Source organism: Cetorhinus maximus, chromosome 22, assembly GCF_964194155.1.
Source record: "Cetorhinus maximus chromosome 22, sCetMax3.hap1.1, whole genome shotgun sequence".
Classification (NCBI taxonomy): Eukaryota; Metazoa; Chordata; class Chondrichthyes; order Lamniformes; family Cetorhinidae; genus Cetorhinus; species Cetorhinus maximus.
In genome coordinates, this window is record NC_135900.1 from 4,881,584 (window position 1) to 4,908,895 (window position 27,312).

At 45.2% G+C, this 27,312-nt stretch overlaps 1 protein-coding gene across 4 annotated transcripts in view; it reads left to right on the forward strand.

Moving 5' to 3' along the window:
- Positions 1–27,312, forward strand: part of gas2l3 (growth arrest-specific 2 like 3) — a 55,515-nt gene that overhangs the window by 1,022 nt on the left and 27,181 nt on the right. The window contains exons 1-5 of one of the 4 annotated variants that reach the window (XM_078567555.1): positions 16,560–16,686; positions 18,538–18,593; positions 20,477–20,642; positions 21,298–21,416; positions 26,157–26,298. In XM_078567555.1, the coding sequence (XP_078423681.1) occupies positions 18,570–18,593; positions 20,477–20,642; positions 21,298–21,416; positions 26,157–26,298 (451 nt within the window). In that variant the 5' untranslated portion in view covers positions 16,560–16,686; positions 18,538–18,569. Of the gene's footprint in view, positions 1–16,559; positions 16,687–18,537; positions 18,594–20,476; positions 20,643–21,297; positions 21,417–26,156; positions 26,299–27,312 lie in introns of those variants that run through there. The other 3 variants (XM_078567554.1, XM_078567557.1, XM_078567556.1) reach the window with 3 other exon arrangements.

The window sequence follows — 27,312 nt, forward strand, 5'->3', positions numbered from 1 at the left end:
TCTAATAACCTCAGTAATATTGTTTTTGTTAAGCAGAGAACTGATCATAATGGACAGGGCTAGCTAGCTCTGAGATTTATAGAATGATTTCCTAATTGTAGCTTAAGGCTCCAACTATTTACAATTTTAACACCATTCACAGAGTTCAAAGCTCGGGCACCTCACCGTCTGTGATCTAATTCTGAAATGTCTCACAGGGACCTCCTACTGTGATTTGTAATAAGATGTTTAAAATGTGACAGGATTGGATGGTGCAGTGAGTTGTGATGTGATGGTGGAGTGAAGCTACACTGGCAGACTCTCATTCAACAGTCAAAGGGTGGGGGGTATGGAATGGGGCGAGTGTAACTCCATCGGGGGTGCAAGTCTTTTGGGTGAGACGTCCTGTCTGACCCCTCAGGTGGACATAAATGCTCCCACTGTGCTGGATATTGGAGAGGTTGCTGATATTTGGTAAGGGCAAAGTGTTCATGAAATTTGAGGGATAAAAGAATCCCAAAAAGGGTGATTTTTTTTGCACAGCAGGTTGCAAGTGAAGAGGTAACTCCCATTTTATATTGTGCCCTAAAGCTCCTTTCAAACTGTGGTCCCTTGTCATGATATCATGAAAGACAGCAGCCTGTTTGTGCACAGCAGGATCCCACATATAACAATGAGACTAATTAACAGGTAATCAATTGTGATGTTGGTTAAGAGAAAAATATTCGTTAGGACACCAGGCAGAAACTCTCCTGTTGTTCTTCAAAATTGTGCTTTTACACACCCTTCCCCTCCCTCACCACCCCACCCCGGCCACCAAAAGGGCAAATGGGGCCTCGGTTTAATGTCTCGTCCAAAACATGGCAGCCCCCCATAGTACTGCGCTGAAGTGTCAGCCTGGTTTATGTACTCAAGCCTTTAGAGTGGGGCTTGAATTGCTGACTCAGAGTGGAGAGTGCTGCCCGATTTCCTTTGGAGATACAGAAAGCACTTTTGCACTTTCATCCGTGTGTGTGTAAATCCATTGAGAGAATGATTGATTTTTTTTATATTCATTCACGGGATGTGTGTCAGCATTTATTGCCCATCCCTTGTTTAGAGGGCATTTAAGAGTCAACCACATTGCTGGGAGTCTGGAGTCACATGGAAGGATGGCAGGTTTCCTCCCCTAAAGGGCATTAGTGAACCGGATGGGTTTTTATGACAATCAAAAATTGAATTCAAATTTCACCATCTGCCACGATGAACTCTGGTCCCCAGAGCATTACCCTGGGTCTCTGGAATACCAGTACAATGACAATACCACTCTGCCGCTACCTCCCCCGCAATGGACAGCAATTAACCTGGTGCCCTTATAGCTTGCTCTAGAAAAGCTCGTATTGTTTTACATTATTTAGCCAGATCTTGTTCCATCAAGCCAATTACATGTCCACAGGCTAAATTTCTTGTTAAGTACCCCTGCCGCCTTAAACCGCTGCAGTCCACGTGGTGTAGGTACACCCATGGTGCTGCTAGGGAGAGAGTTTCAGGATTTTGACCCAGCGACAGTGAAGGAATGGCGATAATAGTTCCAAATCAGGACGGTGAGCGAATTGGAGGGGAACTTGAAGCCCTTGTCCTTCTAGATGTTAGTTTATGGGTTTGGAAGGTGCTGTCAAAGGAGCCTTGGTGAGTTGCTGCAGTGCATCTTATGGGTGGTAGTATTTATTCAGTCATGAGATATGGGCATTTCTGGCTAAGCCAGCATTTATTGCCCATTCAAAGTTGTCCTTGTATCTAATACTTTTGATCACATTCTTTGGCCTGTAGTCTCAATGATGCTTCCATTTACCTTCATTACCTTCAGTGCATGGACTGTAATCTGGTGGAAGGGAGCAGATTGCTTATTGAAACCATATGAATTGTATAACGAGTGGAGAGTCCTCTCTCGACCTGCTCAGGAACTGCCTACCCCTTCGTCCACTTTGCTTAAGCTTTTAGTCACCTGACCCGATGATGTGCTCATGCCTTGGTATTAAATTGTTTCTAATTAGACCCCCATGAAGCATGTTGAGGCATTTTCCTGTGTTAAAGGAGCTATATTACTGCAAGGTGTGTTGTTGTAGAATGTAAGCAATAGAAACTGGAATAGATCATTGACCCTTCAAGCCTGTTCTGCCAGTCAAAAAGATCATGGCTGATCATCTACCTTCCCCATACCCCTTAATTCCCTTAGTATCCAAAAATCTATTGATCTCTGTCTTGAATATACTGAACGACAGAGCACTTGCAGCTCCCTGAAGTAGAGAATTCCAACGGTGCACAGCCCTTTGATTAAGAGCACAATGTAACATCCTGCTGCCAAGGTGTGGGCATGTCCCTTTAAGGCTACAGAACTTCAACTGATAAGCGAACATTGGATGAGCTCATTCAGAGGTTAATTGCTATTTGAACCCTGGTGGACTTTTTCTGTGCATTGCAAACTGCAGCCTTTTAATACTTTGTCTTTTTGAGTATTGTGCTATGTTGAACTCTGTGGTGGACTGCGAATTGTGGTGTGCCAAGCAGGCATGTTTTTTTTAAAAATAGGGCATTCTGTACTTATTAACACTCACTCGTTCAAAATCATCACAGTCAGCCTCAAAGTGATGCAATAGTGTGTCAGCCCTGCCACCTGTTCAGAGTTCAACCTTGCGCATACTGCCAATAAAACACATTGAAAAATAAATAATATCATTTCAGTGAACTATATGTATGAAAGTATAACCCAGGTTGGGCATATTTGATGGGTCAAATGAGGATGAGATGATGTACTACTTGTGTTTGTGTTTTTTTTTAAAAACTCCTTTCCTTTATTTAAAAGTGGCATCATGGTAAATCTGTGACCTGATTGGCTGGTAGAGAATCTACACTGAATTTGAAACTAAAACATTGTTAAACTAATTAAACCAAATAAATTAATCACTTAATTAATAAGTAGAGGGTATCTAGACCAGAATCAGGGGATTACTGTTCTTAGAATTTAGCATTTATAGTAGAAATCTAGCCCGAGGGAACGTATAGTTAATAAGGAGTCAATAAGCAGTTATTAGATTTAAATTAATTTATTAAATCGTTCTAGAAATGGCAGTTGCTGGGGTGAAGTGCTTCACCTGTGGGATGTGGGAAATCTGTGACGCTTCAAGTGTCCCGGACAACTACATCTGCAGGAAGTGTCCCCAATTGCAGCTCCTCACATACCCGCATGGATCGGTTGGAGCAGCAGTTGGATGCACTTAGGAGCATTCAGGTGGCGGAAAGCGTCATTGACAGGAGTTTTACAGACGTGGTCACACCCAAGGTACAGACAGATAGATGGGTGACCGCTAGAAGGGGCAGGCAGTCAGTGCAGAAATCCCCTGTGGCTGTCCCCCTCTCTAACAGGTATACCATTTTGGATACTGTTGGGGGGGATGGCCTATCAGGGGAAAACAACAGCAGTAGTCAGAGCAGTGGCACCACGGCTGTCTCTGTTGTTCAGCAGGGAGGGTCAAAGCACAGAAGAGCAATTGTCATAGGGGACTCTATAGTCAGGGGCTCAGATAGGCGCTTCTGTGGTCGTGAAAGAGACACCAGGATGGTATGTTGCCTCCCTGGTGCCAGGGTCCAGGATGTCTCTGATCGGGTACGGGACATTCTGAAGGGGGAGGGAGAACAGCCAGAGGTCGTGGTACACATTGGTACTAACAACATAGGCAGGAAGAGTGACGAGGTCCTACAGCGGGAGTTAGGCAGAAAGTTAAAAAACAGGACCTCTAGGGTTGCAATCTCAGGATTACTCCCTGTGCCACGTGCCAGTGAGGCTAGAAATAGGAAGATAGTACAGCTGAACACATGGCTGAACAGATGGTGTAGGAGGGAGGGTTTCCAATATCTGGATCAGTGGGATCTCTTCCGGGGCAGGTGGGACCTGTACAAGAAGGACGGGTTGCATCTAAACTGGAGGGGCACCAATATCCTGGCTGCGAGGTTTGCTAGTGTCACTCGGGAGGGTTTAAACTAGTATGGCAGGGGGGTGGGAACCAGAGCAATAGGTCAGCAGGTGAAATAAATGACTGGGAACCAGTGGATATGGCCAGTAGGACTAAGAGGAAGGGCAGGCAGGGAGAAATTACTGAACACAATGGGAGTAGGGGTCTGAAATGCATTTGTTTCAATGCGAGAAATATAACAGGCAAGGCAGATGAGCTTAGAGCTTGGATTAGTACTTGGGACTATGATGTTATTGCTATTATAGAGACTTGGTTGAAGGATGGACAGAATTGGCAGATAAATGTTCCTGGATTTAGATGTTTCAGGCAGGATAGAGAGGGATGTAGAAGAGGTGGGGGAGTTGCACTGCTGGTTAAGAGGAATATCACAGCTGTACGACAGGAGGACACCTCAGTGGGCTCATGCAGCGAGGCAATATGGGTAGAGCTCCGGAATAGGAAGGGTTCAGTCACAATGTTGGGGGTTTACTATAGGCCTCCCAATTGCCGGTGGGAGATTGAGGAACAGCTCTGTAGGCAGATTTTGGAAAGATGTAAAAGCGATAGGGTTGTTGTGGTGGGTGATTTTAACTTTCCCTATATTGACTGGGAATCACTTAGTGCTATGGGTTTGGATGGTGCAGAATTTGTAAGGTGCATCCAGGAGGGCTTCCTGAGACAATATGTAGATAGTCCAACTAGGGAAGGGGCAATACTGGACCTGGTATTAGGGAATGAACCCAGCCAGGTGGTCGAAGTTTCAGTAGGGGAGCATTTCGGGAAAAGTGACCATAATTCAGTAAGTTTCAAGTGGTGGATAAGGATAACAGGAGTCCTCGGGTTAAGGTGATTAATTGAGGGAAGGCTAATTATAACAATATTAGGCAGGAACTGAGGAATCTAGACTGGAGGCAGATGTTTGAGGGCAAATCAACAACTGACATGTGGGGGCTTTCAAATGTCAGTTGATAAGAATTCAGGACCGGCATGTTCCTGCTAGGATGAAGAATAAGCATGGCAAGTTTCAGGAACCTTGGATAACGAAGGATATCGTGAGATTAGTCAAAAAGAAAAGGGAAGCATTCGTAAGGGCTAGAAGGCTGGGAACAGATGAAGCCCGTGGAGAATATAAATAAAGTAGGAAGAAACTTAAGCAAGGAGTCAGGAGGGCTAAAAGGGGTCATGAAAAGTCATTGGCAACCAGGATTAAGGAAAATCCCAAGGCCTTTTATACATATGTAAAAAGCAGGAACAGGGAAAGGGTAAGCCCACTCAGGGACAGAGGTGGGAATCTGTGTGTGGAGCCAGAAGAAATGGGAGTGATATTAAATGAATATTTCTCATCAGTATTCACCAAAGAGAAGGACTTAGCGGTCGATTTGTCTAGGGAAGAGTGTGCAGATAGCCTGGATCATGTTGAGATCAAAAAAGAGGAGGTGTTAGGTGTCTTGAAGAATATTAAGGTGGATAAGTCCCCTGGGCCAGATGGGATCTACCCCAGAGTACTGAGGGAGGCCAGGGAGGAGATTGCTGGGGCCTTAACAGAAATCATTGTATCCTCACTGGCCACGGGTGAGATCCCAGAGGACTGGAGAATGGCCAATGTTGTTCCGTTGTTTAAGAAGGGTAGCAGGGATAAACCAGGAAATTACAGGCCGGTGAGCCTTACGTCAGTGGTAGGGAAATTATTGGAGAAGATTCTTCGTGACAGGATTTACTACCATTTGGAGGCAAATGGGCGTATTAGTGAGAGGCAGCATGGTTTTGTGAAGGGGAGGTCGTGTCTCACTAACTTGATCGAGTTTTTCGAGGAGGTGACAAAGATGATCGGCGATGGAAGGGCAGTGGATGTTATATACATGGATTTCAGTAAGGCCTTTGACAAGGTCCCTCATGGCAGACTGGTACAGAAGGTAAAGTCGCATGGGATCAGAGGTGAGCTGGCAAGATGGATACAGAATTGGCTTGGTCATAGAAGACAGAGGGTAGCAGTGGAAGGGTGCTTTTCTGAATGGAGAGCTGTGACTAGTGGTGTTCCACGGGGATCAGTGCTGGGACCTTTGCTGTTTGTAGTATACGTAAATGATTTGGAGGAAAATGTAACTGGGATAATTAGTAAGTTTGCAGACGACACTAAGGTTGGAGGAGTTGCAGACAGTGAAGAGGATTGTCAAAGGATACAACGGGATGTAGATCGGTTGGAGACTTGGGCGGAGAAATGGCAGATGGAGTTTAATCCAGACAAATGCGAGGTAATGAATTTTGGAAGGTCTAATACAGGCAGGAATTATACAGTAAATGGCAGAACCCTTAAGTGCATTGACGAGCAGAGGGATCTGGGTGTACAGGTCCACAGGTCACTGAAAGTGGCAATGCAGGTGGATAAGGTAGTCAGGAAGGCATATGGCATGCTTGCCTTCATTGACAGGGGTATTGATATAAAAGCTGGGAAGTCATGCTGCAGCTGTATAGAACATTGGTTAGGCTACACTTGGAATATTGCGTGCAATTCTGGTCGCCATATTACCAGAAGGATATGGAGGCGTTGGAGAGGGTGCAGAGGAGGTTTACCAGGATGTTGCCTGGTCTGGAGGTTATTAGCTATGAGGAGAGGTTGGAGAAACTCGGATTGTTCTCACTAGAGCGATGGAGATTGAGGGGCGACTTGATAGAAGTTTACAAAATTATGAGTGGCACGGACAGAGTAGATAATCAGAAGCTTTTTCCCAGGGTGGAAGAGTCAATTACTAGGGGACATAGATTTAAGGTGAGAGGAGAAAACTATAGAGGAGATGTGCGGGGCAAATTTTTTACGCAGAGGGTAGTGAGTGTCTGGAATTCACTGCCAGAGGAGGTGGTGGAAGCAGGTACGATAGTGGTGTTTAAGAGGCAGCTTGACAAATACATGAATAGGATGGGAATAGAGGGATACGGACCCCGGAAGTGCAAAATGTTTTAGTTGACGGGCAATACGATCGGCGCAAGCTTGGAGGGCTTACCACGACAAAAATTCCCACAAATGTAAAAGTTCCTGTGCTGTACTTTTCTTTGTTTTTTATCCTCTGTGTTCGTTTATACTGAACAGATTAGTTTACAGGGAAAAACTGATTTAAAATAAGTACTCAAAAGCTGAGGTGGAATTGTCGATCTAAATCAATAAGAACAGATTGACAGAAATTTCAGCTTGAATTCTAGTTTTGAACTCTGCAATGATTAATGTGCAAATAGCAGTTTGCACTTCTGTGGCACCGTTATGATAGAAAAACATAACCAGGAGCTTCACAGGAGTGTCATCAGAGTGTAACCATTGAGCCTCAGTAGGTGGTGTTGGGGTAGGTGACCAAAAGCTTAATCAAAGAGCTAAGTTTAAAAAGTCTGAAAGGAAGTGAGACACAGACAGAGAGGTTATTCCAGAGCTTGTGGCCAAGGCAGCTGAAGGCACGGCTGCTAATGATGGAGCGATTAAAATCTAGGATGCTCAAGAGGCCAGAATTGGGAGAATGCAGAGATCTTGGAGGTTTGTGGAGCTGGAGGAGGTTACAGAAATTGGGCGGGGCAGGGCCATGGAGGGATTTGAACAGGGTGATAAGAATATATATATATAACACTAAAATCCAAGCAAAAGCAAACTCAGACAATTAATCCATATAAAAAGATTTAGTCACTTAAACATGTATCAAGCCACATATGTTTTCTTCTGATCTTATATTTTGTGCACTTAGATCTTTCTCCTTTTACAACCACTAGTAAATGCGTTTTGCTTTCAAAAAAGGAACTTAAAGATTCCACTGGTCGCAGTTATTCATAGCAGGAGTGAGTCACGTTTAATAATGAATAGAACAACAAGTTTGCTTGTAATTCAACCACTCCCAATGTACTCCGTGTCGAGCAGCCCAGCTTGGGATAGTAGCAAAAATAAGTGCACACTTGTAATTAGTATGAGGTGGCAGCCCCTGTGTCTCTGTGGGTAGCACACACTCTCTCGCTTCAGTCAGAAGGTTGTGGGTTCAAGCCCCACCCCCAGAGCCTTGAGCACAAATCCAGGCCGACTTTCCTGTCCTGCACCTGCTGGAAGCAGTGACTTTTGCGTGAGGCCCTGTCTGCTGCCTTGGCTGGACGTTAAAGACCCCACGGCACTCTTTTGAAGAAGAGTACGGGAATTCTCCCTGGTGTCCTGGCCAACCATTACCCCTTAATCCGTTTTTTCGGTTAGCTGGCCGTTGTCGTATTTGTTTGTGGGACCTTGCTGTGCACAATTTGGCTTCCGTATTTCCTGTATTGCTACAAAAGTGGCTACAGAAGCACTTCATTGGCTGTGAAATACTTTGGGACAACCGTTGTATAATGATGTATGCTCCACGAGGTGCTGATAAATCAGTGTCTTTACGGGTGGTTTTGGGATGAAATAGCTGACCCAGTTATGAAAAGGCACAGTCACGGGGCCTTTTTTTGATCGCTTATTAAAAGACAAAACATGACAGGGATCACTGCAATGTGGTAGATGCTTGTTTTAGAAGCTTTCTGAATACTGAAATGCTATAATTTAAATCTATAGTTCAGTCACATTCCACTCCTCCAGATGGTTTCTGTTTATTGCAACTACAATGAGCTGCCTCATGCTATTCATGTGAACTTTTACATTTGTGGAAATTTTTGTCGTGGTAAGTGTGGTGCTCTTCTGCTTTTAAAAGATTAATGTGTGCTTTCTCGTACCTGACTATAGCCTCGCTTGATATTTAAATGTGTTTCGGCATTTCATGACGTTTCTTGTTGAGCAATTTTGATAGCTTTGTGCAGATGTGATGAGGCATTCTGGGCTGCTGTTGGTGTGTTTAGAATTTTGAATCTGTGCCCTCTGGCCCTTGATGCTCTTTTGAGTGGGAGTGGTTTCTCACCATCTAAACTTCCCATGCCCCTCAGGATCTTGAATAGCTCTATCAAGTCTCCTCTCAGCCTTCTTCAGAGACTTGAGCACAGTGCAGACTGACACTTCAGTGCATTGCTGAGGGAGTGTTGCACTGTAGAGGTGCCGACTTTCAGGTGAGGCATTAAACTGAGAGCCCATCTGCCTTAATCACGAGCTTTTAAAGTGAGCATTATGAAGTCGAATCCATGAAATATATTCAATTGCACAAGAATACCCAACTCCTGGTTTTGTTAGATTAACGCAAGGTTGCTATAGTTTAAGGTTTTATATATATATATGTTTTACATTTTAATTGAGATTATACGATCATAAGGAATAGGAGCAGGAGTAGGCCACTCAGCCCATCAAGTCTGTTCCTCCATTCGATAAGATCATGGCTGATCTGATTATGGCCTCAGCCCCACTTTCTTGTCTGCCCCTCCCATAGCCCTTCCCTCCCTTGTCCATCCAAAAAAAATCTGTCAAATTTGGCTTTGAATGTATTCAATAACCCAGCCTCCATTGCTCACTGTGGAAGAGATCTTCAAATCTAACAATTCTCTGAGAGGAAATTCCTCCTCATCTCCAATTTAAATGGGAGACCCCTTATTTTTAAACAGTGCCCCCCTAGCTCTAGATTCCCCACAAGAGTAAAACATCATCATCCCCCGCCCCAGCATCCACCCTGTCAAGCCCCCTTGGAATCATGTTTCAATAAGGTCATCTCTCACTCTTCTAAACTCCAATGAGTATTGCTCCAACCTGCTCACTCTTTTCTCATAAAACCCCATTCACCCCTGGAATAAGCCTAGTGAAATTCCTCTGAACTGCTTCCCATTCAACTATATCCCTCCTTAAGTAAGGAGATAGAAACCGTACACAGTACTCAAGGTGTGTTCCCACAGTTGCCCTGTACAGCTGCAGCAAGACTTCCCTACTTTTATGTTCCATTCCCCTTTGCAATAAAGGCCAGTGTTCCATTTGCTTTCTTAATCACTTGCGTACCTGCCTATTAATGTCTTGTGATTGATGTACAAGAATTGCTACATAAGGGTAAGGCTGGGGGGAGTAAAGTGTAACATGAGGTGGATTGACTCTGTAGTGGGTGGGCAACTCCTTGCGGGGGGGTGACCTCCTGAGCAAAGATAAGCAGTGAAGGAAAAATTCTGAAGGCCTGCCGATTTCAGGATATGCTGATAGTGTGAGATTAAGAGGGATGGGAGGAGGGTCACATGGAACATATACACTGGCACGGACCAGTTGGGCTGAATGGCCTGTTTCTGAGCTGTATATTCTTGGTACATTGAACAGTTCTGACGCATCCTGTCCAGTTCGGTTGGGTACACTCCAACTCTTTAAATCACACTTTCATTTTCCTTGATAATTATGGTGGGAATAATTCGGAATTTGTTAACTACCCAAGATTAATGTCTCTTTAACTATTGAAAATTAGTGATTTGGTGAAAGATTACAGAATAGAGATATTCAGCTGGTGGTGATGTATCTAACGTATAATTCAATGTTTTTCCAGTTTTGATTGTGATTAGCACGTTGCAAACCGATGCAGGCTTAACACAATACTATTGGACAATAATCCAGAGAAGATGAATTCAAATCTTGGCCTTGAATGTAGACATTCACTGACAAGGCCAGCGTTCATTGCCCATGCCTAACTGCCCTTGAGAAGGTGGTGGTAAGCCAACGCCTTAAACCACGGCAGTCCATGTGGCATAGATACACCCACATGGTGCTGTTAGGAAGGGAGTTCTAGGTCTTTGACTTGGAATACGTACTAGAACCATATGCTGCAACAAAGGAGGCTATTCAGCCCATCCTGCCTATGCCAGCACCTTGTTAAAGCTATCCAATTAATCCTACTCCCTTCTTCTTTCCCATAGTCTGTAAATCTTAGGGATGTGCTGCAGTCACTGTAATGGAGACACTACTTGGGTTTGGACAAGACTGGTTGGACTATTTATGTCACATTCCTCGGTAATTTTATGTTTGACGAAGAACATTTTTGCTCAGAATAATCAATGTTTATTCTAGCATGAAGATTATTTTGACTGTTGAGCTCAGTATAGTGCTCAAATCAACAACTCTGCTGAGTGAGGGGTCCCAGCACTGATTCCTGAGCTGTTACAGTAGCTGTTGTGCATTCTTGAAGATGAGCAGCAAATTTCTCCTTTCTCTGTAGCAATATTACCAAAACAGATCACCTGATCGTTGTCACATTGCTGTTTGTGGGGAGTTTGCAAGCTTGACTGCTGCATATACCCTTACAACAGGCACTGCACTTCGAAACAACTTCATTGGTCGAAGGGCGCTATATAAATGCAAGAATTTGTTTTCTTTCTTAGTCTGAGTAGCAACCATTTAAACTGACTCTTTTTTTTTAAGCTGTTCCCCCTGCTCACTCCACTCTAGTTCTCCCCCCCAACCCCAGCCCCCACACTACACACACAGCCCCCAACCGCCCCCACCACCACCACCACCGCTTCTGAATCTGTGCGAAAAGGGACCTCGTCATTTTACAGGCATAAAACACATGTATGACCAGCGTCCCGTGCCTAAAGGTACCGAAAAAATGCCAGAAAGCCCAGCCAAATCTCCGTGTGGCACATCATAAATACAAGTCTGTCTTTTTTTTAAAAATATAGCTCCTTTCACAACCCCAGGATGTCCCAACGAGCTTCACAGCCAACGAAAGCCCAGTGACAGTTGTAATGTAGGAAACACGGCAGCCAATTTGCACACAGAAAGCTCCCACAAACAGCAATGAGATAATGACCAGGTATTAGCCCCGAATTTACTGGGCAAGTTATGGTGAGTTTTAATGGTGCTCACTGTCATTAATGTGTAAATCGCCCAGTAACTTGTGATGAGGAAGAGATTCCCTGTAAGTTGTGAATTGCTACAGGTTGCTGAATTCAGAATCACAGAATTTTAACGGTACAGAAGGAGGCCATTCAGCCCATTGTGTCTGTACTGGCTCTCCAAATGAGCATTAGAACCTAGTGCTATTGCCCTGCCTTTTCCCCATAACCCTGCACATTGTTTCTATTCAATTTTTAAAAAAGAATTCATTCACGGGATGTGGATTTCGCTGGCTGGGTCAGCATTTATTTCCCATCCCTAATTGCCCTTGAGAAGGTGGTGGTGAGCTGCCTTCTTGAGCTGCTGCAGTCCATGTGGTGTAGGTACATCCACAGTGCTGTTAGGGAGGGAGTTCCAGGATTTTGACCCAGTGACAGTGAAGGAACGGTGATATATTTCCAAGTCAGGATGGTGTGTGGCTTGGAGGGGAACTTCCAGGTGGTGGTGTTCCCATCTATCTGCTGCCCTTGTCCTTCTAGATGGCAGTGGTCATGGGTTTGGAAAGTGCTATTGAAGGAGCCTTGGTGAATTCCTGCAGTGGATCTTGTAGATGGTACACACTGCTGCTACTGTGTGCCGGTGGTGAACGGAGTGAATATTTGGTGGAGGGAGTGAATGTTTGTGGATGGGGTGCCAGTCAAACGGGCTGCTTCATCCTGGACGGTGTCAAGCTTCTTGAGTGTTGTGGAAGCTGCACTTCCCCAGGGAAGTGGGGAGTATTCCATCACACTCCTGACTTGCGCCTTGTAGATGGTGGACAGGCTTTGGGGAGTCAGGAGGTGAGTTACTCTTCGCACAATTCCTAGCCTCTGATCTGCTCTTGTAGCCATAGTATTTATATGGCTAGTCCAGTTCAGTTTCTGGTCAATGGTCACCCCCAGGATGATGTTAGTGGGGGTTTCAGTGATGATAATGTCATTGAACATCAAGGGGCGATGGTTGGATTCTCCCTTGTTGGAGATGGTCATTGCCTGGCACTTGTGTGGTGCGAATGTTACTTGCCACTTGGCAGCCCAAGCCTAGATATTGTCCAGGTCTTGCTGCATTTGGACATGGGTTGCTTCAGTATCTGAGGAGTCGTCAATGGTGCTGAACATCGTGCAATCATCAGCAAACACCCCCACTCCTGACCTTATGATGGAAGGAAGGTCATTGTTGAAGCAGGTGAAGACGGTTGGGCCGAGGACACTACCCTGAGGAACTCCTACAGTGATGTCCTGGAGCTGAGATGACTGACCTCCAACACCACAACCACCTTCCTTTGTGCTAGGTGTGACTCCAACCAGCGGAGAGTTTCCCCCTGATTCCCATTGACTCCAGTTTTACTAGGGCTCCTTGATGCCACACTCCTGTCAAATGCGGCCTTGATGTTAAGGGCAGTCACTTTCACCTCACCTCACCTCAGAAGTTCAGCTCTTTTGTCCATGTTTGAACCAAGGCTGTAATGAGGTCAGGAGCTGAGGGGCCCTGGCAGAACCCAAACTGGGCATCAGTGAGCAGGTTATTGCTAAGCAAGTGCCGCTGGATAGCACTGTTGATGACCCCTTCCATTACTTTACTGATGATCGAGAGTAGGCTGATGGGGTGTTAATTGACCAGGTTGGATTTGTCCTGCTTTTTGTGTACAGGACATACCTGGGCAAATTGCAACATTGCTGTGTAGATCCCAGTGTTGTAGCTGTACTGGAACAGCTTGGCTAGGGGCACGGCAAGTTCTGGAGCACAAACTTTCAGTACTATTGCCAGAATATTATCAGGGCCCATAGCCTTTGCAGTATCCAGTGCCTTCAGCCATCTCTTGATCTCAGGTAGAGTGAATCGAATTGGCTGAAAACTGACATCTGTGATGCTGGGGACTTCCGGAGGAGGCTAAGATGGATCATCCACTTGGCACTTCTGGCTGAAGATTGTAGCAAATGCTTCAGCCTTATCTTTTGCACTGATGTGCTGGGCTCTTCCATCATTGAAGATGGGGATATTTGTGGAGCCTCCTTCTCCAGTGAGTTGTATAAACGTCCGCCACCATTCATGACTGGATGTGGCAGGAACACAGAGCTTAGATCTGATCCGTTGGTTGTGGGATCGCTTAACCCTATCACTTGCTGCTTATGCTGTTTGGCACGCAAGTAGTCCTGTGTTATAGCTTCACCAGGTTGACACCTCCATTTTTAGTTATGCCTGGTGCTGCTCCTGGCATGCTCTCCTGCACTCTTCATTAAACCAGGGTTGATCAACTGGCTTGATGGTAATAGTAGAGTGGGGGATATGCTGGGTCATGAGGTTACAGATTATGGTTGAATACAATTCTGCTGCTGCTGATGGCCCACAGCGCCTCATGGATGCCCAGTCTTGAGTTACTAGATTTGTTCAAAATCTATCCCATTTAGCACCGTGGTAGTGCCATACAACACGATGGAGGGTATCCTCAATGTGAAGGCAGGACTTCGTCTCCACAATGACTGTGCGGTGGTCACTCCTACCGATACTGTCAGGGACAGATGCATCTGCAGCAGGCAGGTTAGTGAGGATGAGGTCAAGCATGTTTTTCCCTCTTATTGGTTCCCTCACCACCTGCGGCAGACCCAGTCTAGCAGCTATGTCCTTTAGGACTCAGCCAGCTTGGTCAGTAGTGGTGCTACCGAGCTACTCTTGGTGATGGACACTGAAATCCCCCACCCAGAGTACATTCTGTGCCCTTGCCACCCTCAGTGCTTCCTTTAATTGGTGATCAACATGGAGGAGCACTGATTCATCAGCTGAGGGAGGGCGGTATGTGGTAATCAGCAGGAGGTTTCCTTGCCTGTGTTTGACCTGATGCCATGAGACTTCACGGGGTCCGGAGGGCAACTCCCTCCCGACTGTATACCACTGTGCCACCACCTCTGCTGGGTCTGTCCTGCTGGTGGGACAGGACATACCCAGGGATGGTGATGGTGGTGCTGGGACATTACCTGTATGGTATGAATCTGTGAGTATGGCTATGCCAAGTGTTGCTTGACTAGTTTGTGAGACAGTTCTCCCAATTTTGACACCCCAGCGGTCAGTAAGGAGGACGTTGCAGGGTCAAGGGCTTGCTGTTGTCATTTCCGGTGCCTAGATTGATGCCAGGCGGTCTGTTCTGTTTCATTCCTTTTTTGCAGTGGATTGTTAGGCCGTTTCAGAGGGTATTTAAGAGTTAACCACATTGCTGTGGGCCTGGAGTCACATGTAGACCAGACCAGGTAAGGACGACAGATTTCCTTCCCTAAAGGACATTAGTGAACCAGATGGGCTTTTACTTGCCCTCGACAATGGTTTCATGGTCATCCTCTGACTTTTAATTCCAGATTTTTGTTGAATTCAAATTCTGCCATGGTGGCATTTGAACCCGGGTCCCCAGAGCATTACCCTGGGCCTCTGGATAACTTGTCCAACGACAATACCACGACGCCATCATCTCCCCTAAATAATAAATAATCAAATAATGTCCTCTTAAATGCCTCGATTGAACCTGCCTGCACCGCACTTCCAGGCAGTGCATTCCAGACCTGAACCACTCGCTGTGGGAGAAACTTTTTTCTTACGTTACATTTGCTTCTTTTGCAAATCACTTTAAATCTGTGCCCTCTCACTCTTGATTAATTTTGCCATTCGGCTGTTAACCTTCTGAAAATGAAAATAGCTTGCCCTTGACCGCCCTGTCAATTTAATGAAATTTCTGCACCTATACATTAATTACCCATTAAACCTGCTGCGGAAAGTTAAGGCTGGTACTTAGCAGCATAAGGACCCGTTTAATGGGAAGTTTCCTGTTCCTGCAATGCCGCTCAACTTCTCCAGCCCAGAAAGGGCGCACGTGAAACTGTGGAGTCTCGTCCCTGCAGCTAGTAAATTAATTTTCAAGGCTTTTAACATTTTACTTTTTTTCTTACTTTCCCCAGTCTCCTTGGGAAAGGAAGTGGACTGTTGATCCCATTGTTTACTGAGACCCCAGTTGCCCTGTTATCCTCGCTCCGCTGTCATCACCTCATACATCCAGCAAGCTACGACACAAAAACTCCTCAAGCTGAAATGTCAATTAAATAAATCTAACAGAAGGGGAACACTGTGAGATGTCACATGCTGAGAAAATCCAGGCCAATATCTCTGGTGTTTGTACAAAAATTGCATTAATGAGAAACATACTCAGTATTAATGAAATAAGCCAGGGATTATTCTGATGGGCTACTGTCGCTAGTAAAATGTATAAAAGTGCTTAAAAAAAAATCGAAATAGTGTGATGGTATAATGGAAACAGTTTGTATTGTGTGTTAAACTTTTCCTGAATGATGTTTTGTTGTCTGTGATGGATATTTATTGCTACTTGTTGTTGCTGCAGATGCAGAACATGTTTGTGATGTCTGAACTTGGCATTTTACAACGATGTATGAATAGTGTGCTCTCAGCAATCAGTGTTGTCTTTGTCCCATTCTTGGCCATGGCTGCCCCTTCAGTTCTAGTGAGACTTTTGTTCAGTCGAGTGCGATGTCTGCTGTCCGTCTCGCTTCCCCTTGATTACTCCACCGAGCTCCGATTGCACGGGTTCATTCCCCCAGTGTGTGACACAAAGGGCTCACTGTGCCTCTGTACTTGTTGAAGCAGGAAGGAGAGATTTACTCCACTGTCAACTGCCCCGTAAGGAAAGCCCACAGGTTGGTCTGAACCCAAGCCCTTTACTCCAGTTCACAGTGTGTTGACTCTTTCCAGAAGAGCAGCCTCTACTCCCATCCAGAAGACTGGTGGCATTCATTATTCTTGCCTTTTTTTGCATATTCAAATATATAGAGAAATATTAGGAGCAAGATTACCATGAGTTTTCAATGTGGGCTGGCTGGAGAGAGTTTCACCAGTGTGTGTCAGCGCTGGCGTTGGTTTGGTTTAGCAACTAGTTATAAAAACTGAAGCAACTTTACGTTGGTAAGTTCGGTCTCTGTGTGTCTCTCTGCCCCTGTGTGTGTGTCTCTGCCCCTGTGTGTGTGTCTCTGCCCCTGTGTGTGTGTCTCTGCCCCTGTGTGTGTGTCTCTGCCCCTGTGTGTGTGTCTCTGCCCCTGTGTGTGTGTCTCTGCCCCTGTGTGCGTGTCTCTGCCCCTGTGTGCGTGTCTCTGCCCCTGTGTGCGTGTCTCTGCCCCTGTGTGCGTGTCTCTGCCCCTGTGTGCGTGTCTCTGCCCCTGTGTGCGTGTCTCTGCCCCTGTGTGCGTGTCTCTGCCCCTGTGTGCGTGTCTCTGCCCCTGTGTGCGTGTCTCTGCCCCTGTGTGCGTGTCTCTGCCCCTGTGTGCGTGTCTCTGCCCCTGTGTGCGTGTCTCTGCCCCTGTGTGCGTGTCTCTGCCCCTGTGTGCGTGTCTCTGCCCCTGTGTGCGTGTCTCTGCCCCTGTGTGCGTGTCTCTGCCCCTGTGTGCGTGTCTCTGCCCCTGTGTGCGTGTCTCTGCCCCTGTGTGCGTGTCTCTGCCCCTGTGTGCGTGTCTCTGCCCCTGTGTGCGTGTCTCTGCCCCTGTGTGCGTGTCTCTGCCCCTGTGTGCGTCTCTCTGCCCCTGTGTGCGTGTCTCTGCCCCTGTGTGCGTCTCTCTGCCCCGGTGTGCGTGTGTGTCTCTCTGCCCCTGTGTGCGTGTGTGTCTCTCTGCCCCTGTGTGCGTGTGTGTCTCTCTGCCCCTGTGTGCGTGTGTGTCTCTCTGCCCCTGTGTGCGTGTGTGTCTCTCTGCCCCTGTGTGCGTGTGTGTCTCTCTGCCCCTGTGTGCGTGTGTGTCTCTCTGCCCCTGTGTGCGTGTGTGTCTCTCTGCCCCTGTGTGCGTGTGTGTCTCTCTGCCCCTGTGTGCGTGTGTGTCTCTCTGCCCATCCACCAAGATGAGTTGAGCAGGGCTGACCATTGGGGTGAAAACCCTATAAGATGTGGATTGCATGTCTTGTTCAACTTACTCTTTAAACCCAGCATTTTACCCTGAGCTGAATTGTAATCCATTTGAATGTGGGATATTAATGTAAAATCATAGAATCCTTCAGTGCAGGGGAGGCCCATTGCCCCTGTGCCTGCTGTTTGAACGAGCTCTGCAATTAGTCCCACACCATGCTTTTCCCCGATAGACCTGCAAATTTTACTCCTTCAAATATTTATTCCATTCAGTTTTGAAAGTTCCTATTGAATCTGATCCAACCGCCCTTTCGGGCAGCGCGTTTCACATCGTAACCTGCTGTGTTTGTAACAAAAACAATTCCTCTCCTCTGCCCTCTTGATTCTTTTGCCAATTACCTTAAATCTGTGTCCTCTGGTTAGTATGTGCTGGTGCGGGGGAAGAGAATGTAGTTTAGAGAAAGAGAAAACATGCAATTTTAACCATTTTGTACACAGGATAGATGATCTGAATTTAAAATGTTAATGTGCGTACAGTATATCTAGCAAAACGTAGAATACCCTGAAATTAAAATAGATTGAAAAGACTGTCCTAAAAGAGGGGGAGGATTTTTTCAGTTGATGGGAACATCAATTCTGCTGGTTGTGCTTCTAGGGTATTTGCTCTTGTTTAATTGTTTTTTTTATTTGTTCATGGGATGTGGGCGTCGCTGGCCGGGCCAGCATTTATTGCCCATCCCTAATTGCCCTTGTTCAGGGGGCATTTATGAGTCAACCACATTGCTGTGGGTCTGGAGTCACATATAGGCCAGACCAGGTAAGGACGGCAGATTTCCTTCCCTAAAGGGCATTAGTGAACCAGGTGGGTTTTTATGACAATCGGCGATGGTTTCATGGTCATCATCAGACTTTGTCCTGTCTTTCAGGAAGAGAATCGGGGATCACTGAAGGATAAACAATGGCTTTGCAGAAAGGTCTCCAGGTAGTTATACTTTCTGAATAATTGAATTTAGTTTTATTTTACTAATTAAATGTAAAATATTCTGAATGGAACCATTCATTTTTATTTTGACAAACTGAAAGCTTCAAGTAAAAAAATAAAAAGGGTGTATCATGTAATTAATGGTCCCACATTTCACATTTTTGGACTATGCACCTTCCAATAAGTTATTTTGTATGAGCAAGGAAAAGAGACAATGTTGGAAATATTCAGCGGGTTAGTCAGTATTTGTAAAGAGATGGGCTGTGATATTTTTGATGGTATACTCTTCATTCAAGCAGGTGAGCGGATCCTACCTGAAACTTCAAACACTTCATTTCTCCAATAAACTGCTGACGAGCTTGTATATTTCCAGAAACATTCAGTTTTTAATCCTCGGTTTTAATTAGTTTGTTGATGCCAGCCACGGCACACCGGGTATGCATTCACCTCTTGAATCAGAAGGTTGGGAGTTCAAGTCCCACTCCAGGGACCTGAGCACAAACAGCTAGGCAGACAGCTCTTGTGTAGCACTGTCGGAGTGCAGCACTGTTGGACGTGCCATCGTTGGGGGTGAGGCATTAAAACTAAGGACCTCTCTTTCCCCCTCAAGTGGATGTAAAAGATCGATCTCCTTCATTTGAAGAACAGGGATGGTCATCCTGGCCAATATTTATTCCCCAAACAGATTAAATAGGGTATTTGACATAGTAACAGGCCATTCAGCCCAACCAGTTCCCCCCCAAATGCTTCTATACCACTTGCTTCAACTCCCACATTCTAATCACTCTCTGGAAAAAGAAATTTCATCTGATTTCCTTCTGGGTGAAGCATTAAACCAAGGTCCCATCTGCCCCCGCATTATGATGCCTGTAGAGATTGATAACCTTTTTTTAAAAAAAAGATTTCAATTCCCAATGACTCACTTAAAGGAATTGCACAACAAGATTTCAAGCTTTAAGACTTTGACTGTAATAAACAAGCTAAAATCAACATTAACAAGGCATTACTTAGAGGGAAACTATTGCTCTGAGCTACAGAACAGGTATTCCTTTAGTTTCTTAACCCATGCCATGTTTACACATTATACATTCTCCACAGAGTTGTAGTTTTTACAAGAGCCAGTCCAAGGGTACACCCAACTTCCCACAGGCTCACTTCTCCCTCTTTCTTAAAGTTGTACGTTGAACTTTGCTTCCCCAAATCAACTTCCAGCAGCCAGGCCCACTCCAGTGATTCCTTCTCCTGGCCTCTCCAGGGTGAATCTTCTGGTGCCCTTAAATTTCCATGGGTTCCATCTCTTTGACTAGAGAACATGCTCCCAACCACTTTCTGCCCGGTAGCTAATAAAGAACAGCCTTTCTTCTCGCTGCTCGTAGCAGCTGCTGTTTTCTGGTCTTTCTCTGTCTTTGTCCAGGCTGCCTGAGAGTTTGTAAGTCTACCCATGGCAAAGCCAGCTGCTCTGTCCTTGGTATTCAGGTGTTAAATGTGGCATGTGGGTTTCAATAGCAGACCTGGGACCCCTGTCCCCATGGCAACCATGCCACTCAGCTCATGTGCCCCTTTTAGATACTCCATTTTACCTTGAATTAAAGAGACAGTTTAGAACATAACCATCTAATAACAGTGATAACACAGTACTTTGCAGAAGAACAGGGGAGTTATCACTGGTGACCTGGCTGATATGCCTTCATCCAACATGTAAAAACAGATGATCTGACCATGATCGCATGGCTGTTTGTGGGACCTTGCTGTGTACAAATTAGCAGCATTAGATTGCAATAGTGACCCTACTTCAAAAGCACTTCATTGGCTGTGAAGAACTTGGGGCATCTTGAGAACGTGAAAGGCACTGTATAAATGGAAGCCTTTCTTTATTTCAATAGATGTGGTTTGGTGATGCACCTTCAGGCTCGAGGAGCCCTTTGATTCCCAGACATGGACCAGGACTTGCGGATGTTACCCAGTACGATCAGTGGTTGGCAGTGCGGCATGAGGCCAGTTTGGTGCCAATGCAGGAGGACCTGTCCATCTGGCTAAGTGGGATGCTTGGTGAGGTTTACTTAACACAAGAAATAGGAGTAACAGTAGACCATTCAGCCCCTCGAGCCTGCTCCACCATTCATTAAGATCATGGCTGCTACCCTACCAGCTCAACTCTACTTTCCTGCCTTTCCCCAGATCCCTTGGTTCCCTTATTGTCCAAGTTCCTATCGATCTCAGTCTTGAATATACAGCTCTCTCAGGTAGAGGATTCCAAAGATTCACAGGCCTCTGAGTGAAGAAATTTCTCTTCCTCCTCTTCTCAGTCCTAAATAACTGATACCATTATCCTGAGGCTATGTCACCTAGTTCTAGACTCTCCGGCTACTGGAACTAGCCTCTCAGTGTTGACCCTGTCAAATGATCTTCAATGTGCTTTGGTGGGGGGAAGGGGCACTAAAGTCTCACCCCTCCCAGGACGTTGAACCCTTGCCCTCCCTCCCAGCCACCTAGCCTTCCCCTCCCCCACCACCTCGGGCACTGATCCCTCCTCTCCCAAAGACTGGCCATTCTCTACCCCCCCCGCCCTTTCCAACCCCCCAGTAAAACCCATGCTTCTCCAGAATTTTGTTTGGTTTTAACTTTGTCGTTGACATCTTTCCCCAACCTTTCCTCACTCCCTCAAACCAAAGCACCACAATGAGATGAAGAATTTATATTCTAGGGAAGGAGGTCCGAGCAGAGAGCTTCATGACCGAGTTGGATAACGGAGTAGTGCTTTGTAAACTGATCACTATTCTTCAACAGAAAGTGAAGGAATGCGGGAATCCAGAGTATCAACAGGTGAGTCGGAGCGTCCTCTTTCAATCCTGGAGTTACTAAAGTACAAGTCCGGGTGGACATAGTTCAATGGGAACAAGAGGAGGTGCCAGGTATTTTAGTGATGTATGTTGGCAAGTGTGTTAATTCTTGCTAAAGATACTGTCGCGACCCTGGTGAGGAGGGGTTAAATGGCTCCCCTCTTTGACCTCTGTTTGAACACAATAGATTTTCTTTTTTGGAAAGGATGTACTTCCCAATTCAGTGAGTACTTAACTGTTTACATGCTGTGATCATAAAATAACCAATAGGGACAGGTTTTCTTGAGTTTAACAAAGAAAGAGATTGGCTTTTATTATAAACTGACCTAAGTAAAATAATAAAATACGCACTGACACACACGCACACACTTGAAGTTCACATACACACAAATACAGATTACAGACTGGGGGAGGAGAGTTTGGCCAAATTAGAGCCTGTAAATAAAGTAAAAATGTGCAGTTTAGTAACTGACTGAATTCAATAGCCTCTGCTTCCGATTTAAGATGTGGATGACTGAGTTGGTTGGTCTTTGGGAGAGGGCAGTGCTGGGCTGAATTCTATTAAGAAATCTCTGTCTGCAGCAGATTGTCCCTGGATGATCACAGTCAGCGACCGAGGCTTGGAGAAAAAAGGAGGCAGGAGGGACCCCACTTAGGTCTTCTCTCTAAGCCGCTTGTCTTCCATTCTGCTGAAACAACATGTGCTTAAAACATGTAAAGGGTTGGCTTGTCATGTGACCTCCTTTCTCCAACTACCAGGGTGATTCAAAAAGATCATTGTGTATTCCAAAGGTGACTTGATTAGCTCATGTCAGGAAGCTAACTTAGCCATGTCCCATGGCTCAAGTGATTAACCTTAATACCCCATCTCCAACAGTTGAATACCTCAGGTGATTGCCAACATGATAGGAGATGTGAATCCTTCGCACTCTCCTGAAGTCATTGTCTCTGATGGATTTTGAAGACAGACTGACTCCCAATGAATTAGAATGTGGAACATATAATAATGCAAATTGGCGTTAGCCATCTTGGGCTGCAAAGTCAAGTCATTAACGTCTCCATGTTTTTACAAGTCTGTTTTTAAAATGTTCGATTCAGATTTCCAGTCAATGGATTAAAAATTCATTATCTGGCATGAAGCACATCTTCACGATAACACCAACCACAAAAGTCACTAAAACTGAGCCAAGATGAAATCAGTATTGTGAATACACAAGCACAGAGTTTCTGCCCTCTGCAATTGGGGTAATTATGGCTGATTGCTCTCATTAATTCACAGTTCATTTTCCATTAATTTGCAAAATCAAACGTAAAATCTTCCATGAAGCAGTGAATTGGCAGCTTGATGAAACTGCCGTTTGTTCTTTCAGTGCATTGAAAAGTATTCTGTACCTTCAGCTGCCTATCAAAGATTTGGAATTCCCTTCCTAAACTCCTCTGCTCTTGGTCTCTCCCTCCGCCTCCCCCTCTCTTCTCTCCCTCCCCCACTGCCTCTCAGGCTCTCTATTCTCTCTCCCCCCCAACCACCCCCCTGCCTTTGACCAAGCTTTTGGTCATCTGTCCAAATACCTCCAGATGTGGCTGTGTCAAATTTTGCTTGATAATTGCTCCTGTCAAGAACCTTGAATTGTTTTACCATGTTAAAAGGTGGTGTTGTGTCAAATCCACTGCAAGTCTCCCACATAATATCCAGGTTGGTGCATATTCCCACGTGCTGGCTTTCCATTCAGTTGGGAAAGGAAGCTGCTGTCCTGTAACTCTTTCGAGTTATCAACAGATCGCATGTAACTCTTTCGAGTACATTCACAGTTCTTGGTTTCCGGGAGTGGGACATGAACCCACAATCTTCTGATTCAAAGGCGAGGGTGCTATGAACTGAGCCACAGCTGACACCCCCTGCTGTCCTGTATGTGTCTCCAGATCCACACCCACATGACTGAGCCTTAATTGCCAGCTGTAGTAGTACTGCAGCGGTTCAAGAAGGTGGCCCACCACCACGACCTCAAGGGCAATTAGGGATGAGCAATAAAGGCTGACTTTGCCTGTGATGCCCACATTCTAAGAATGAATAAAACTTAACATGAGAGGCAGTGAAGATGATTCTAATCTATTCTAGGCATTAGTATTCAGAGTATCTTAAGCATCAGGTGTTTGAGTTTCGCATGTGTTGCTATGAGGCAAAGCTTGCAAAATTGCCCCAACAAATTTTTAGCATCAATGCAAAGTGTTTAAAAATTATGAAGGGCTTTGATGGAGTAGACGGAGTCTTTCCATTTGTGAAGAGCAAGACTAGACGCCATCGACATGAGATGGTCACAAGAAATCAAATGGGGAAATTCGGGAGAAACGTTTTGAACTCCGTGGTGAGAACGTGGGACTTGCTACCACAGAGAGTGGTTGAGATGGATGGTATAGATATATTTAAGTGGAGGCTGGATAAACACGAAGGAGAAAGGAACAGAGGTTTGCACTGACGGAGTTTGCTGAGGAAGGATGTAAGGAGGCTTGAATATAGTATTAGCCTGTTTCTCTGCTGTAGGTTTTATTTAATCCTCTGTAAAAACACTGTGGCATTAATTTTAATATGGCTTAAATGTGCAGTTTAAATAAGGAGTTACAGCAAAACATGACTTGAGTGTGCCATCCAAATACACTGAACAAGAGCCCAGTCTCCGTGGGTGAGAATTCAGGTGGGGAAGTGAGGTCACTCAAGCTGCATCCAAGAGAGACCAAATTAAATCTTTTCTTAATGTTGGGAGACGAGGAGCAAAGGAGATGTTGGGCTCCAGGTACATAAATGACTCAAAGCATGTGTGCAACATGTAACCAAAAGGGTGAATGGAATGTGACCCATTTCTCAAGGGGGCTGGAAAATAAAGGGGAGGAACTAATGGTTCAGTTCTACAGAATTTTGGCCAGACCCCACCTGTAGGAACTGTGCTCAGCTCTGGGCCCTACACCCAGGTAGGTTATATGGGCCTTGGAGGTGGAACGGCACAGTTTCACCAGCATGATACCAGGGCTGATAGGCGTAAATTATGATGACAACGTTGATAAGTCTAGGCTTGTAGTCCCTAATAGAAAATGAAGGGTGATTGAGGGATTTGATAGGGCAGATAAAGGGAAACCGGAACAAAGAGGCGGAGCCTTAAAATGAGCCGGGAAGGATTTCTTTACCCAAAAGGTACTGGAAATCTGGCACACTCCTTCCTTCCATCTCACCAAAAGGCTATGAATACTAGGGATCAATTGACGCTTTCAAGCTTGGGGGTCAGTAGATTGTTGCTGTTTGGAGATATGAGTAAAGACAGGTCAATGGAGCTGAGGTACAGACCAGCTATGATCTAATTGAATGGTGGAACAGACTCAGGGCAGAATGGCTTTAGCCGGTTCCAATGTTCCCAATATCCTGACCTCCCTTTGACAGGCTCACATGTTTCTTTCTGCTCCTTTTAAATTGGATTGCTGTCAATCTTCCAGCTAATGGCACAAAAACATCTGCTGTGCTTTCAATGCTGAGCGGTGAAGACCCAGTTTATTGTCTCTTTAAATAGCTGTTACTGTTAATCACCCTTTCACTCAAAAATTGGTTTATCAGTGAGCAGAGGGATGTTAAGCACTCCACTGGAAACTGGTAGCTCATTGGCTTCCGCAGAGCAGTCGCTGTCAGAAACATAATGAGGCTTGATTGAAAGATGCGAGTAATTAGAATGTTGTGGCTGTTGTGAGTGGAGTTTAATGAATATTTTACATAAACATGCACTGGTGCTAACATTGCTAATGAAATTGTGCAACAGATGGCGATCAGCTTCAGACTCAGACTTGGTGAAAGCCCAGCTTTGCAGAGGGCAGTGCGGGACATTGGGATTGTGACACATGCTTACACACACACGCGTTCAGTCTTTATGCTATTGCTGGAGTTGTGAGACCACTTGGAATCTTGTTCATTTAATTACGGGTGGATGTAGCTGGAAACGCACTGGCTGCTCCAAAAATGAGACCCGAGTTATTTTAACCATTTCAAATTCTTTCTTTCCTTTCTTCTCTGCTCTTTCCCTCTTCCTGCCCATCCCTTCCCTCGATCCTTTCACCCCACCCGCTCCAAATGCCTTAAATTAAAATTGGAACTGGAGTAAAGTTCACTCAATACTTATTGCTAACTTCAGGATAGATTTGTTTGAAAAAGAGGTATAGCTACTGCTTTAGATCCCAGTCTAATAATACTGCATTTTAAGAAGATAATTCTGGGAATATGCTGGCAAGACCAGCACTTATTTTCCATGCCTATTTGCCCTTCAGAAGGTGGGGGGTGAGCTGCCTTCTTGAACCGTTGCAGTCCATGTGGTGTAGGTACACCCACAGTGTAGTTAGGGAGGGAGTTCCAGATTTGACCCAGCGACAGTGAAGATACAACGATATGTTTCCAAGTCGGGATGTTGTCTGGCTTTGGAGGGGAGCTTGCTGGTGGCGGCATTAGCATCTATCTGCTGCCTTTGTCCTTCTGGGTGGTAGAAGTCGCGGGTTTTGGGAGGCGCTGTCGATTGAGCTTGGGCAAGTTGCTGCAGTGCACCTTGTAGATGGTGCGCACTGCTGTCACTGTGCGTCGAACGTGGAGGGAGTGCGTGTTTAGCCTTTTGGTATGAAATCTGGGTTCACAAAGCATAAAAGTATAACTGGTGTATTTTTCTATTGATAATTCTGTGCACCTTCATTTTTTTTTTAGCATTTTACAATGAGGAAAGTTCCATGTAAAACCGATGCTCCATCTGGCTCCTTTTTTGCACGTGACAATACTGCCAATTTCCTGTCGTGGTGCAGAGCGGTCGGTGTCGACGAGACTTACCTGTTTGAATCCGAGGGCTTAGGTAGGTTACCAGCTCCATCCTGATCGGGTTCAGTCCTGGTCGTCGCACTTCTCCATAAACCTATCCAAGACTCTAGTTTACGTGGTCTGTATCTCGATTTTAAAAAAAAAATTAAAGAGCTAAATTTCACTTCAATCCTTGATCCCAGAGCTTTGGAAATGTGGTCCATTCTTAATTGAGAGTCACTTAGTTCAAGTTTCAAATAACTTTTAAAAGAGATTTGGGTAAGTATTTGAAGGGGGAAAATTTATAGGAAAGCAGGGGGGAGTGGGACCAATTGAACAGCTCCTTCAAAGAGCCAGCACAAGCACAAATGGCTGCCTCCTGTCCTATGCAGTTCAAACATAAATGATATTAGTATTTACATAGGCCTTTCGTCCTAACAACTCTCTGCCTGTGTTTGTGACCACCCTGCGCACAACCTCGCACTCCCTCGCCCTATCAGCACACCCGTCTGGTCGTTTTTCCCTTGTGTGCTTATCTAGTTTCCCTTTAAATGCATCCAAACTATAGGATAATTCCATTATTTTTCTGGAATGCCGTCAGGATGCACTTCTTCACACAACAGGTAGTGGAAATCTGGAACACTATCTCCCTACAAACCCCCACCCCCTCCAAAAAAAAAGATGGGGGTCTAATGGATCTTTCAGAGCTAAGATTGCTAGATTTATGTTCAGTGTGGGTATTAAGGGATAGGGAAGAGAGGCAAGTCAGTGATGTTGAGATGCGGATTTGTCATAATTTCAGTGAGTGACGATACGAGCTCAAGGATTTAATTGGCTTTCTCCTGTTCCTCTAATCCTCAACTTGCACCACTAAAACAGATTAAATGACCAATTATCTTATTGCAGTTTGTGGGATCTTGCTGTATGCAGTCAGCTTGCCTTTATAAAGAACTGTTAACACAGAAAATCATCCCAAGTTGTTTTAAGGAAACCTATTCAGACAAGCAGGTCCGAAGATTGGAACGACTTTAAGTAACAGCAGAGAATGACAAAATGATTAATAAGGAGG